The sequence below is a fragment of the Seriola lalandi genome, unplaced genomic scaffold (assembly GCF_002814215.2).
Source record: "Seriola lalandi dorsalis isolate HSWRI2012SDOR001 ecotype SW California unplaced genomic scaffold, Sedor1 jcf7180002054553, whole genome shotgun sequence".
NCBI classification, from domain to species: domain Eukaryota; kingdom Metazoa; phylum Chordata; class Actinopteri; order Carangiformes; family Carangidae; genus Seriola; species Seriola lalandi.
In genome coordinates, this window is record NW_019525106.1 from 953,988 (window position 1) to 968,554 (window position 14,567).

The 14,567-nt window shown below is 40.6% G+C and overlaps 1 protein-coding gene across 2 annotated transcripts in view; it reads left to right on the forward strand.

Annotated features, from left to right (window-relative positions):
• Nucleotides 1–14,567, forward strand: part of abcc8 (ATP-binding cassette, sub-family C (CFTR/MRP), member 8) — a 53,224-nt gene that overhangs the window by 4,242 nt on the left and 34,415 nt on the right. For both annotated transcript variants that reach the window (XR_002761248.2, XM_023415414.2), the window contains exons 3-9: nucleotides 1,865–2,006; nucleotides 4,374–4,495; nucleotides 6,039–6,205; nucleotides 8,114–8,356; nucleotides 11,124–11,312; nucleotides 13,073–13,237; nucleotides 13,350–13,505. Coding sequence is in view for 1 of the 2 variants with exons in the window: in XM_023415414.2 (XP_023271182.1) it covers nucleotides 1,865–2,006; nucleotides 4,374–4,495; nucleotides 6,039–6,205; nucleotides 8,114–8,356; nucleotides 11,124–11,312; nucleotides 13,073–13,237; nucleotides 13,350–13,505 (1,184 nt within the window). In the remaining variant the exon portion in view is untranslated. The remainder of the gene's footprint in view (nucleotides 1–1,864; nucleotides 2,007–4,373; nucleotides 4,496–6,038; nucleotides 6,206–8,113; nucleotides 8,357–11,123; nucleotides 11,313–13,072; nucleotides 13,238–13,349; nucleotides 13,506–14,567) is intronic.

Below are 14,567 nucleotides of genomic sequence, written 5' to 3' on the forward strand. Positions count from 1 at the left end.
CCTCGCTGCATAAACTCTGCTGCTGTGGTCACACATGCTCTGGTCTCATCACCTGCCCTCCCATGTCAGAGAGTGTGTGTGTGTGTCTGTTTGAAAGCAGGCTCTGTTTTTTTTTTTTTTTTTTTAAAGCAGAACACTTTCTCACTCCACGCTCTGGCTCTGTGTTCGTGTTGTTCACTGTATTTGAGAGGAAGAACATGCAAACTGTCCAATTATATTTATCATACACACACACACACACACACACACACACACACAACTAATCTTTTTCAGCTTTCAGAGTAATTTCTGTCACTATATTAGTTCTGTGCCTCAGTCACAGAGTCACCAGCCTGGCTCTAGACTGTTAGTCTTCTTCTGTCTCAGATGTTTTCTAGAAACGATGTTGACGTCCAATTAATGTTCTTTTCATATTATTAACACTGCAAATCAAAGTCAACTAATTTATGCTAATGTACAGGATGAAAGAGGGAAGACAAAACACTCTGTGTTAGAGGTTAACCAATAAGCTGCAGTGTTTCCTCTCTCTCCTCTGACACCCTGAGCGGTATTGTTTTCATGAACAACTTTGCCATCAAAGATATACCTCATGGCTGTGAACACTTTTCTGTTCTCCACGAGCCACTTGATAAAACCTCTTAAGCCAGAGTCCTATTTATGCATATATATTCTGCACTCATTGTGCCCTGCAGCTACCTGACATGTTGATCTTTAGTGCTGGCTCGTGAGTTCACCTAGTCACATCAAGGCTACCAATGTGAGGGGATACTGTGGAAACATGCACAACAAGGCAGTTTGCATCACACCAGCAGTTAGAGAGAAGGACTATTGCACCTCAGTTTAATGTACTGTCAAACCAACAACCCAGAATCAGTCACTTATTTCTCCTTATCTGTAGCTGCCCAAAGGAATACGTCTATGCATATTAATAATTTAAAAATAGACACATTTTATCTTATGTAATGTGCACAGTTTGTAACATTTATCAACAGTTCATGATTTAATATGCGATTTGTGTACATTGCCATGTTGTGATGTTGTATACCAATATGGGAAAAAATATTTGTGTGTATATTTTAGTTATATTGCACAGTACTTGAGCAGATGATATGGATTTGTATGTGTTTGCATGTGTGAAAATAAGAGACAGAGCGCGGAAGAGAGGGTGTATGTGTGTGTGTGTGTGTTTGTGTGTTTGTGATTGCCAGCCTGTGCCAACACTTCTCCGAGAGATAAACTTTCCAGCAGCTGAGGAGCCATTAACATAATTTGATGACAGCGGTGATGCATTAATTACATAAATTGGACTTTGATGGCCGAATTATTATTATTTTCCAGTTTGACTTGAGACCAACATCTGTCTAAGTGAAAGGGCAAAGTATAAAAGGAAAGCTGTAGCCAAAGTAAGAGCTAAGATAATTGACTAAAGGGTCTCAGGCCAGCAGCCGTCTGGCCGCTCTCCTTGCTTTGCCTGCCAAGTATCAGGCAATGTAAGGACAGTGATAATAAGACAGATTTCTTGAGCTACAAAAACTTAGCGCTCTGGCAGGCTGCCGTTGTTCCCAGCAAAGATGTGCATCGTTCCAGTTTTCCCTCTGTGACTTATTCAGCCTCACTGTGAGCATGAGAGCAATTTGTCATGTCGCTCATGTTGAGGGTTGTGCAGGGAGTAGAGAGCATTAAGTCAAGACTGTTCACAAGGTTATTTTTCATGTGCAAATTTACAGCCACTCACACAGAAATGAGTCAAGAAAAATTACTAGCTAATTTCAGTCTATGTTTACATTGTCTGCCTGTCTGCAGACGTTTTGCTCCTTTTTCTGACTGATGTGTCTAAATTGTTATTTCCTGTTTCCTGTTTGAGGTTGGGGCAGCCAGAGTTCAAAGGTCCACATCCACCACAGCACCTGGCTTCACTTTCCTGGTCACAACCTGCGCTGGCTTCTCACCTTTGTCCTGCTCTTCATCCTCGTCTGCGAGATTGCGGAGGGCATCGTATCTGATGGGTATAACCTACACACTAACTCGTCTAACTTCATCATGTAGCTTCATCATATTTTCAATCAGGCGCGTGTGATTTTTTTTTGTTGTTGATGAACTTCTGACACTGATGACGCGACTCTGAGATTCTAGTAATAATTATTCCAATAATCACTTTGAAGTTCTGTGTAATAACACTTTGCCATAATTACTTTTAATATAGTGATTTCTAATAACCAGATGAAACCAAGAGCGAGATAATGATCCTGCAATCTGTTTTGTGTGCCACTCGATTAGATTTTGGAGGGAGTTTGCTTCATTGTTGTGTGACGTTGTTCTCCTCAGAGTATTGGTAATTCACAGTGCTCATCTAATCAGATATTGTTTAATGAGAGACGAGAGGAGATGGGAGGAGAATACAATTCACTGTGATGAACAATTCACCAACAGCTATTTATCAACTCTGTCTCCATATAACGATTGCTCAGTTATGCTAACTAGAGAATAGCATGCTTTAAGTCTATGTGTGTTGCTGAGATGGACAGTAGATGGTGTGGAAGTGTAGCGGCAATGCTTTTTGTAGGAACAGGCTACATGAGTCTCTTATAATCCAAAATAAAACCATATGTTTTATGTTTAATTTGTTATTTGTAAAGAGTTACCATAAAGATGAACTGACTAGATTTTGGTGGTCTAAGGTCAAAGGTCAAAGTCACGTTTCATTACAACTGGCAAGTCAAGGTCACTGTGACCTCACAAAACAAAATTTTTTGGCCATAACAAGAATTAATTGGCACAATTTAACACAAATGTCTAATAGGATAAAATAATGAAATTATGAAATTTTATATCCAAACAGTCAAAGGTCAACCTCACTGTGAGATCATAATGTTATCCAAAAACACCACTGGGCATTATTCAGCACTGTAACTAAGGAACAGAAGGGGAGCTATTTACCGTATTTCTTGCAACTGGACTGGTTGGCGGAGGCATATAACTACAAGGTGATAATTCTAGTTCTTGGTTAAAATGATGAGTTGTGTAAATTTTATTGTCCAGTACAATGGTAGATTACTATATATATAAATAAATATATATCGCACTATAGTACCAACAGAAAAACGAAGTGTCATGGTTCAGCCTTGAAAAGAAAAACAAAAAAGCAGCTGAAAGTCGGTCGAGGCTAACGTTAACCCAGGAGTGTGGTGGGCCTTCAGTTTGCAAGCTATAGTTAATGGAGTTTGCTTTGACATGATTTAGACTTCAAATAGGACAAGACTTGTAGTTAGGGACGGGGTGGTGGACGGGGTCCTGTCTCCTCTGGTAGTGCAGTCCACAAACTGAGTGAAAGTGGGGAGAGTCTTGTCCAGTTTAAGTCCCTGGAGATCACCAAGAAAGCACTTCAAAGCTAAACCAAAAGCAGTTCATTACTGATTAAATGTAACATAGTACACTGTTTTTATATGAGCAGCAGATATGTTGCAGTACATCATTTGCTGTCTCTATGGTTTCTGAGAACAGTGGCTCACACAGATGTTAAATTTAGCCAGTTAGCATCTGTGCCAGCTGCAGCCAAATGTAGGTGTTTTGACTGAACTTCCTCAACCGTACAGAATGCAGCCACTACACACATGCTTCAATTAAACCCTAACACCACAAGAAATGTAAACAACAACAACGAGTAAAGCTGTGCCTGTATTTTCATACTGTTTGTCCCCTCTCTGCCTGCCTGCTTGAGACTTTTACTGAGGTGTATGTCAGATAAAGTTGACGTATTAGTCACAGGATTTACACATGCATAGACACAGGGAGCTATACATCTGGATGTAGAGAGCCCATACCTGCTGTCTCTCTCTCTCTCTAAATCCCACACCTCCTTGTTATCTGTTTCTCTCTCCTTCATTCTGTCTGGACCATATGTGTCCTGTTGTTGTTTAATGTAGGGAGTCCATGCGTAACAGGGCCCAGTAAACACTCAGGATTACTGTTTATCAGCCATCTCTGCAGACTGGAGGCAGGTGATCGCATTTGAGTGATTGTTACTGAAGTGAGTAAAAGAGCTCTCCATCTGCTCGTCACTCCACTGGCTTCAGTGCTTTGCTTAATATCTCGGGACGGTTGTTTATGTCCCTCCATGTGTATGTATGTGAATGTGTGTGGCATGTACATCCATACATTATAATACATACAAATGAGTTGCACGCGGTTATACATGCTCCAGCTTGATCAAGGCAGTGTATGGGGGAAATAAAAGCCACACTGGTTGGAGAGCCAAACATGCATTTCAAACCCTGATGTCCCCAGTACTTTGCCTCATCGATGTTATAAATTTGTGCCAGTCATTCTGTGCCCACTCTAATCCTTTTCTTTCTCTATCTGACATTCATTTGCAGATTCAGCCAATCTCTCCATCTTCACCTGTACATGCCTGCAGGTCTGGCCTTCATGGCTGGCATCACTTCTATTATCTACTATCATAACATTGAGACCTCCAACTTCCCCAAACTTCTATTAGGTACCGTATTCTTAAACTCAGCTATCATTTGTTTATTAATCATTTACCTGTTTTTTTTTTTTTAAATTTACTCTGAGGAAAGGTTTACTGAATACAAGTGAACACAATCTTATACTGTTGGTCTTTGTGTAGCTCTGCTGAACACCCAGTCAGGGTTTCAAACAAGAGCCTAGAGCTTTTTGTGGCATCAGAATCTGATTAAGTCTTATGAAAATGATACTGAATAGTGATCAGGGCTTATAAAGCCAAGATTAACCAAACAATGAAATAGAAAACTGAACCTTGCCAGCGCTTTTAGTTCAGAGCAACAACAGATTCAAATTGCATTATTAGCTTTTCAGGATGATATAATTATAAAAAGACACAACAGGGTCAGTGCAACCATTTACAGATGAATGGTTCATTACAGTCAGATAAGATTGCAAAATGATTGAGTGATTGTTATATCAATTAGTGTACTTGTACTGCTCCGGGTAGATATTAATTGTCACTTCTCATCAAGAAATTGAGTTTTAGCTGGAAGATTTGCACTATTCTTCTTGTTCATGGTTAGAAATAGTTCTTGTAATTACAATCATTACAACTCTGTATGGCCTGTGAAAATTAGTAGACGATAATGAAATTTCCCCATGGCAATGACGCAAGATAAGTATTTCTTGTGAAATAAGAAATGCACGAGAACATCGTATGAACACTGTTTTTGTTCAGTTGTCAAACAATGATTTCTCTTTATGAATTCATATCTCACCCTAAGCACTTCTTCAACTGTTCACACAGTTTTTCTCTCCTCTTCACGCGTCATTTACTCATCAATGTTCAGCTGTCAGTGCTTTACTTGCTGCTCACATCACATTGCTGAGCCGCTTTGGGCTTTCAGGTCTCCATATCACAGTCAGTCTCCTGAGGAGAAGTTGCAGAGCGGCGCTGGGTTCATCATTGCATGAACAATAGTTCATCTTCTGAACCGAGGCTCTGCAGTTGACCCTCATGCTGATACTATTGTCACGGTATAGATGTTCTTCATTACAAAGAAGTGAACACTAAATGAGTCTGCTGCAGAGGTTGTTAGCCCACAGTGTAATCATTCCCTGACAACGCTCCTCTTTTATCACTGTCAGTCTCTCATTATTTACTCCAGTAAACCTGTTGGAATGATTTGATGTGACTCTATCAAAATATCTGCATGCTATTTACTGGATTAATGGTGTTGACACTGGCACACACATTAGTGACAATAGCAGGGTGAAGAAAGGAAAGATAAAAGAAGTAAAAGAGGAAAGTGCTTGCAATAAATGACAGCTGTCATTGTAGCCAAAGTAGTGAAACATGAAATGATGCCTACACAAAAACGCAGTGAAGAATTTATGACAAATTATGTCATCAGCTGAGCCATGGCTGTACTTATGAGAGTGTGACAACGGATGCTTGGATATTGCACAAATCCACTTTCAGTGTCACTGGTGACAAACAGTCAGGGCAATTTATCTTTTAGCCTTGTCTGGTGATTTGCTATGTCTCTCTGATCCCCGCTAAATCTCCTCAGCCCTGCTGATCTACTGGGTGCTGGCCTTTACCATGAAGACCATCAAGTTCGCCAAATACACAGAGCATGGCATCGGCCCCAGGCAGCTACGCTACTGCATCACTGGTCTGCTGGTGCTGCTATATGGACTACTACTTGCTGTGGAGATCAATGTCATCCTGGGCAGGGTGAGTATATGTCTGCGTGTACGTGTTGTCGTGTGTCTGTGCCATCTGATTGCAGCTTGTTTTTGGATACAGTCACCTCAACTTCTTTGCTTTGATCAGTAAAGCTGGGGTTAAATAGAGGTTGGATCCAACGATACTTCATGTTTGTTTTTCTTTGTCACCCACGTTGAGCTATTAATAAGGTCATTGCTAATGAGACAGTTGTCATTGCTGTTGTTTTTGCTAGCATATAACAAGATGTGGAGATGACATCAGGAATCACACGGAACCTGAATGTTTCTCATGAAATTTGTGGATTGTTTCAGTTTTATTTTCAGCTTTATTTCTTTGCTTGCCTTTTGCAGATTATAATGATGCATTTACATAGTAAAAAAAACAAATAAATATATGCAATTAGAAGCAATAAGACTAATCTACAGCTAATGGTTCTGTAAGGCTGTACTGGCTCAGTGGTGCTTTGAGCTGAATGATAATGCTATCATGACATAACACTGACAATGCTAATGCTGATGTTTAGCAGGTATAATGGTTATATAATATTATTTGTTTTGCAGGAATTTGGTCCTAAAGTGAAATCTTGATCTGATGATACGGTGGGATGAAAAGCTAATGTTACAATCAGAGGAGGAGACATTAAAGTCTGCACCACATTTTATTGCCTAAAACCAACAATTTCCCCAAAAACCAAAGATTTTGACCTTGCTTTGGTGCTAGATGAAAGGTCAGAGGATCATCAAAGTCATTTAGGATTCATCCTCTGGGGACCATATTTCATGTTAATCCATCTAGATCAAACTAGTGAACTGACCAACATTGCCAACACGTTTGTAAAGGAACAAAAACACAAAGTTCTCAAGAGAAATTAAACTAAAATGAGGCAAGAAAGAAATAAGATCAACGAGAGTCATAAAAGGAAGGTCAAAAGCAAAAATAAGGGATTTTTTTTTTTACATGAAAGCAAAAACATCCTCTCAGCTTTGCCAAACAGACTGTGAGAGCCTCCAGCTGCATCTGGCTCATATGTGGTTCAGAGGTGTGCAGACTGGTGCCACACAAAACAATGACGGAGATGTGATCAAAGATATTATTGATAATTGGTTCTGAAAGTGGAATGAACCTTAATGTTTCTCTCTTACCATGTTTCTGGCTGTAATGTATCGATCATACAACACAAAACAAAACAAAAAACTGGTGTACACTTTTTGTGTGAACAGCAAAGATAGAGATTTTCCCATCACACCCTGCGCTGGGTCTCTTGAAGAACATACCGTGTTAAAACTGTAATGACTGTTAAAGAAATCTTTAAAAATAGATCATCATTAAAATAGGCATATTATGAGACCTACCACATAATAATTTATTTATGTTTAAAAATAGTTCAGTGTTTGGACTTTTTCCATGGTAATTCATCTGCCAGTCACTAACCTAGTTTCTATTAATCTTAAAAACACACATTACTCATCTCCAGTTCCACTTGGTCGTATCTATTCTTTTCAGTTCGTTCTATTCTGTTTTTTTAATTGATTATAAAACTGGTTTATTGGTTGTAGAAGTACATTGAAATGAAAATGTGAAATGTAAAGCCTTGCCAAGATTCAACAATAGCTGCTGTGATATCAGACAACCCGTAATTAATACGAAATAGAAGCAATTTATCTTTCAGCAGCTGTATTCAACCCCACTAATAAGAGTGTGTTCAGCTGTCATATTCATTATGTTGTAGCTCTCATATGCAGTACAGAGAAAATTATATTTATTATCTCCATAGATGTTGTCACTGATGACTAGATGTTTCTGTTTCATTGAATGTCTAATCAGTAGTTGCATGTTTTTACATTCACCCTTGGTTTTCAGGTCACTGCAGACGACACAGTGGTTTAAATGAAAAATCTTTTTCTTTTCTCGCAGCGCTACATGTGTTTCGCCAACCCCACAGAGGTGAAGCCCCCTGAGGACCTTCAGGACCTCGGGGTTCGTTTCCTGCAGCCTTTCGTTAACCTGTTGTCCAAAGCCACCTACTGGTGGATGAACACTTTCATTACCTCCGCCCACAGACGACCCATCGACCTCAAGGTCATCGGCAAACTGCCCATTGCGATGAGAGCCCTCACAAACTATATAAAGTTACGCACAGCCTTCGAAGACCAGAAGGTGAGTGCACCGACTGACCGGTTAAATGTTCTGTGAGCAGTATGGGCTTGATGTCTAGTGCTTGAATCAACTTAACCCATGGATCAGTGTAAAAAGGCATCAAAAGACACAAAGCTCACATGAAACTCAACCAATATGAGTTACATGAGTTTGCTGTGCCATTTTCCACCATGTGCATTTGCAAAGAAACTTGTGTTCATTCTGTAATATCAGGGAATATAAAATTTCCCCAGCCCCAAGTTTAATATCTAATATCTAATATAAAAGCATCACTCTCTTCTTTGCAGTATCAGTGCTGAATGAAAAGTCATGAATGTATCAGGCAGTGGTGCAGATGGCAGCAAAATGTAACAGGATGATCTGTATGCTGGAAAAGAAATCTGCAAGATGGAGCAATGATATTTGTTTTTTCCCATGAAATCTAGTTTCTGTCAGAAGCAAAATGCTTAACCATTTTGTACACAAATACCGGGACAAAAGTCTGCATGTTAAGGGTCCTTGTGTTATTTAAAGCAAACCTACTTGGGCAAATCAGAAATAGCAGAAAACTGCTACTGTCGTTCTCCTAATGCTGTGGTTATCATCAGAGGATCAGCTTGGATCTTCCAACGACAGACACAAATAAGGTTTTAAGTATTTATGTAAGCTTAGAGTGCAGCTTGTTTTATTTATTTATTTATTTACTTTTGTTTGATACAGCTGTTCTCATAAAAAAGTTGATCTCTGTCCTGTGATGACTCACTTCTAGCTGGACTGGGACCATTAAACTGTAGTCAGACGTCACATGATGATGATTGGTCGACACTGTAAACACTGAAATGTCACACTGACCGTACATATGCACACATGTACACGTGCTCAGGATAATTCTCTCTCACACAGTTATGTAATCTTTTTTAATTTGAAAAACATCACAACATTTAACATGGTTCCTTCACTGTCACTGTTAAGGCTGCTGTTTTTTGCTGGTGTTGGTTTGTGCTTCTGCGTGCTGTAAAGAGTAATATCTTTGCTCCTCCAGGAATGTAAATGAATATTAGAAAACTTGAATCCGCGGCTGGGTCCAGCATTTCTGTGTGAAATGAAATACTGGCACTTTTTCAGACCCCCCTGTATCTTTTGCAAAGTTGATAGATAGGCCAGTCTTCAATACAGCTCTTCCAAATTACAGTCCCTGGACAGTAGGAAAGTATGAAATGAAATCAGTTTTCCAGTTATTAAGATAATGTAATCTGTTTGGTAGAGAATTGAACGGGCTGATGAAATAGAGCCTTCTGTCCCGTCCGTCTTTTCTCTACTCTGCTTTGAGATTACTGCTCTCCCCCCCTGAGGTGGTGTTCCTCCAGTCTTATTAATGCAGTCCAAGCTGAGGATGTTTCCTCGTTATCTTCCTCTTCCTCTCTCTCGTCTCACTTTTGGAGCACGTGTCAGGGGTCGGAGGTGAAGGGCCTCCTCTGCAGGGTCATCGTTTTCCAGTGTTTGGAAGGTCACAGAGATTCGTCACTGATGCGTGTGCGTCCGGTGTGAACGCAACCCCATTTCCTTCCGGCAGGAGCGAGGGATGAGAGAGATTGAGAGATCCCAGTGGAGAGGTGGGGGGGGTGGGGCACTTAGAGGAGAGCCTGGAAGCACCGGGTCATTCCCATTCTACTGTGAACGAGGCGACATCCCGACCCCTGCGGGGGTGAAAGCACTGCACTTCATGGGAAGCTACTTTCACTCCGCGTGTGTGAGAATGAAACATCCTCCTCCTCTGTTGTTTGAACCTAAGGTAGAAAAAAAGCACATGTTTTTCTTTACATTTGTGAGAGTGTATATGTGTGTGTGTGTGTGTGTGTGCGTGTGCGTGTGGGTGCATGTGATACACAGTGACACATTTCGAATGAAGGCTGAGGATCTTTATGAGCTCAAATGGGAAGATAGCGATACATGATGATGGTCACGTCTGTTCTCACAGTTCTGAGAATGACTCAGTCATGTTCACAGAGATGTGCACACATATACACACAAACACACACAAACACACATACAAACACGTGCACACTGAGATGCTCTGGGAGTGTTTACTCCACCGTGACAGTCCAGATGTTTTCCTCTGATCACTGCTAATGGACTCACTGAACTAAGCTGTTATGTTGTTTGTGAAGTTGATATATTTTGGCCATTATTAATGAATATAAAATGAGATCAGTAGCTCTCCCAGGCTGTCTTGGAAATCTATTTAACCCCTAAAGTGATCTTTTAATCTCTTAAGATTCTCTGTCATTTAAGGTTATCTGAGACCCTTTAACTTCTTTTTCACTTGCTGCGAAATCTTCCTCCTCTACAACACAGCCATCGTTTCCCAGCATCATTAGTTACAGAGCATTTATAAATGACTGACTTGGCTTCACTGTGAAACTCACCATTAATCACTGCATCCCACAATGCAGCAGCAGCAGCAGCATCAGCAGCAGCATCAGCAGCAGCATCAGCAGTGACTTGACCTAATTTTGCAGGTTTCTGATGCAGCGGTGGATCGACTCCGGAGTTGGATCCAGCTTTTATGTTCAAGCAATTACTTCCTCTTGCTTTGTTAGCAGACTCTTAATGTCCGACCTATTTTCTCCGTCTTTTATTCTGCAGTCACTTCAGTTCCAGCGAGGAATGGCTATGCAGTGTTTGCTATTTTGAATTATCTCTATGCAGCTTATTTCTCCTCAATGTATTCACTCAGCCAGCTGATATTTTTCTACCTCTGTCCCTCTTCTTTTTTATCTTTCTTCAGAGGCCTCAGGGCACAGCGCCCCAGGGTCCAAAGTGGATCTGGCAGGCCTTGAGGAAAGCATTTGGCAGACCTCTCATCCTCAGCATCACATTCCGCTTCCTGGCCGACCTGCTGGGCTTCGCCGGTCCTCTCTGCATCTCTGGCATCGTCCACCACATCAGCAAGGACAACCGCACCATTCAGCAGCCGGTGAGGGCTCAACCACACTGCCATGCACACAAGAGTATAACATAACACAGGAAGTGAAATTAATTCTTTATTCAGAAATTACCCAAAGGATCCAAGCATATTATACTGTATTCCTTATCGCTAGTAATTTGTGATAACACCCGATTCACTGAAGAAGGCTGTGGGATACAATAGTAAGCTCCAGTGGGTAAACCTTGAGTTTAGAATATTTTAACACATTTATAATGGAGATTTACTTGAGTGGATGTACAGCAAGGCAGAGGTTGGGACAGTACAGGTGAAACACAGATCTTGTTTATTGTGTGTGTGTTACCATATTGATTGTAAAGTTACTTCAGTTTCTGTTTGTAGAAAACTCTGTGTCATCTTTGTTTCATTCACTGGTTTTATTTTGTAAGTTTCTCCACTCAAACCTCACACTGGTTTCTTTGCAAGGAAAAATTGTTCTTCAACTTTTTTCCTCAGCTGCTGTTTAGTTTTTTAAACTCTTCCTCAATGACATTAACAGTTTCTGTTATAGTTTCACCTTCATGGGGTTATCTTGTTCCAATAATGTATGTCTACATCCTGCCATAACAGCCTGAAAACTTGGTTTCAAATAGTTACCAAGATGCAGTTTGGAGGGGGAAAGGGATCGTTAGTTATTAAATATTAAGAGTTTAATATTCAACAACCAGATCTGCTTCATCAGGCCTGTTTGGATGTGTTTTGATCAGACATGACTAACAGTACGGGCAGCATAAGCAAACGCCCACTTCAAAGAAGTGACAAGACAGAAATTGAAAGTGTAAAATAAACCAAACCAAAAGTTGGGTGGTGATGTGGAAGCCTATCACTCACAGCCTTTGACATTTGACAATAATAATCATAATTAATTAATTTACTTAGCTTCACTTTAACCTTGTTCAACATTAAGTACAGGGAAGTTTAAGTCTTAAAATGTCATATGACAAGCTGTGTGTGAACATATGTAGTTTAGACGTGGTGAGGTTGGCACAAAGAAAAGACACTTTGGCAGACATCACGGGAACATCACATGGCTTCCTCCTGCCTCTCTAAGGTCACACTTCCACTTTGATGAGATGTTTATGATACCCTCTCTGTACGGTACACCTGCCCAATGGCACACTAATTTAAGCCTCGTCAAATATTTATAAGAATTACTGCTGCTGGAGCTGTCTCGGTTTCTAAAATTTCTTTCTCGACACGATGTCAGTCTGGAGAGAAGACTGAAAATAGGCCTGTTGTTAAAATAGTAATGATTTCAGCCGGTCAGTCTGTGGCAGTGTAGTGGTTCTGGGTTTACATAGAGTGAAAAATATATGCTTCTGGGGGTAGAATGACAATGCAATAGCAAAGAGGTGCTTTCCTAATCAATAATTTGTAATCCCTGCTGGGAGAATGATCTATTCCTGATGCAGAATTAATTAATATGAACCACATTCTTCTTTGGTTTCCAACTCACACTCTACATATCTGCTGTGTAATGTACAGCTCCGGGTCATTTCATTTCCACATGCTGTACGATATCCTGCTGTGAAATGGAAATGATACATTCTAAATTGATGCTGGTTCTTTTGATGTTTGAAGTGATAAACAGCAACAGCAACAGTTTCAGTTCAAAACTCATTATTGGCAGAAACCTATCCCAGTCACATCCAGTCCTACAGAGTACAGTCTGTGTGAGTGACCTTGCTGCCTTACAAACACTAATAAACCGGTCGATATCCCCCCCTCTCCCTACTTGCCTGTGTTTCCAGATGAGGTTGCTCGGTATCTATTTCATTTCCTCCAAGGAGTTTCTGGAGAATGCCTATGTGCTGGCTGTGCTGCTCTTCTTTGCCCTTCTCCTGCAGAGGACCTTCCTCCAGGCCTCCTACTATGTGGCCATTGAAACAGGCATCAACCTGCGTGGGGCCATACAGGTACAGGACTTTAGAGAAAGTCTCCAGGCGACTTTTAACCAAACATTCATGAGTTTATTGAGGTTCTACTGTGTGTTCACATGGATCCCAATGTGCCTGTCCTCCTCCGCAGACAAAAATCTACAACAAGATCATGCGTCTATGTACCTCCAATATGTCAATGGGCGAGCTGACTGTCGCTCAGATCTGCAACCTGGTTGCCATAGATACCAACCAGCTCATGTGGTTCTTCTTCCTCTGTCCTAACCTGTGGGCCATGCCAGTACAGGTAAGAAACATGTTTGACTTATTAAGGCAGATTTATTGACAACGCATGTCCTGCTATAGATACCTACATCTCAGGCTTAAATTTCACCCACTGATAGTAGCACTGAAACACTAGCACAGGACTTTCACACAGGATTATTATGTTACCATGACGACAATGGTCCTATTAAATAAAGAAAGTACCAAACCACAATCTTTTCCCAAACCTAACCAAACTGTGACTTTTCCATAACCTTAGCCACGTGTTTAATACTGTTGCCATGGCGACTGAGGTCCGGTATGCTTGTCACTAGCATGCCCCTATAGATCGTATCAGAGGGCAGGGACAAACGATCTGTATGGTCGTTTAGGTTGGAGGTCTTGTTGGTTATCTCTGTAGATGTTGTAGCCCCCGACTTACAGCTGCTGCTGCTACGTGTGTGGGCTCGTTTCACGCACAACTATGAATCAAGTTTTACGTTGTGTTACAATGCATTGTGTAATATTATTATATATTATAATGTTATTTTGTGTTATGAACATGTTTTGCCATTTTTCTGCTTTCTATTATTGCATTGCACTTTCATTGTATATTGCACTGTTTTCTGTGTGGTAAATCCAATTAAGCTGTCTTTGAAAGGTGTTTGTTTACACAGGATATTAGTGTGCTGTGTTGCACTGCATGTTGCCTTCATTGTTGTGTATCTTGCTGTACGTCTTTCCCCATGTGACTCACAGTACAGGGCAAACTGGGAAATAAAGAGTATCAGGTGTTACAGCCCCTGTGGAAGTTAGAACAGATTTACTGCAAATGTGTGCAGTCGACTGTAAGCCTGTGACCTTCATGCTTTGTAATGATGTCCTATAAGTGGATTGTGCAATTCATGTCATCCAGTACTGTAGAATCAATGTCGTTATTCATATATCATTAAGTCCTCATGAGAAATTGGAATTGACGACAGACATCGTGGTAAATAATAAAAAATACAATTTCAGCAAACCCTGGAAGTCAGTTAGTTTCTCATGGACGTTCAGTAACCCAGGAAACCTGTGGGGCTTTTTATTTGAAACTGAACTTTATTTC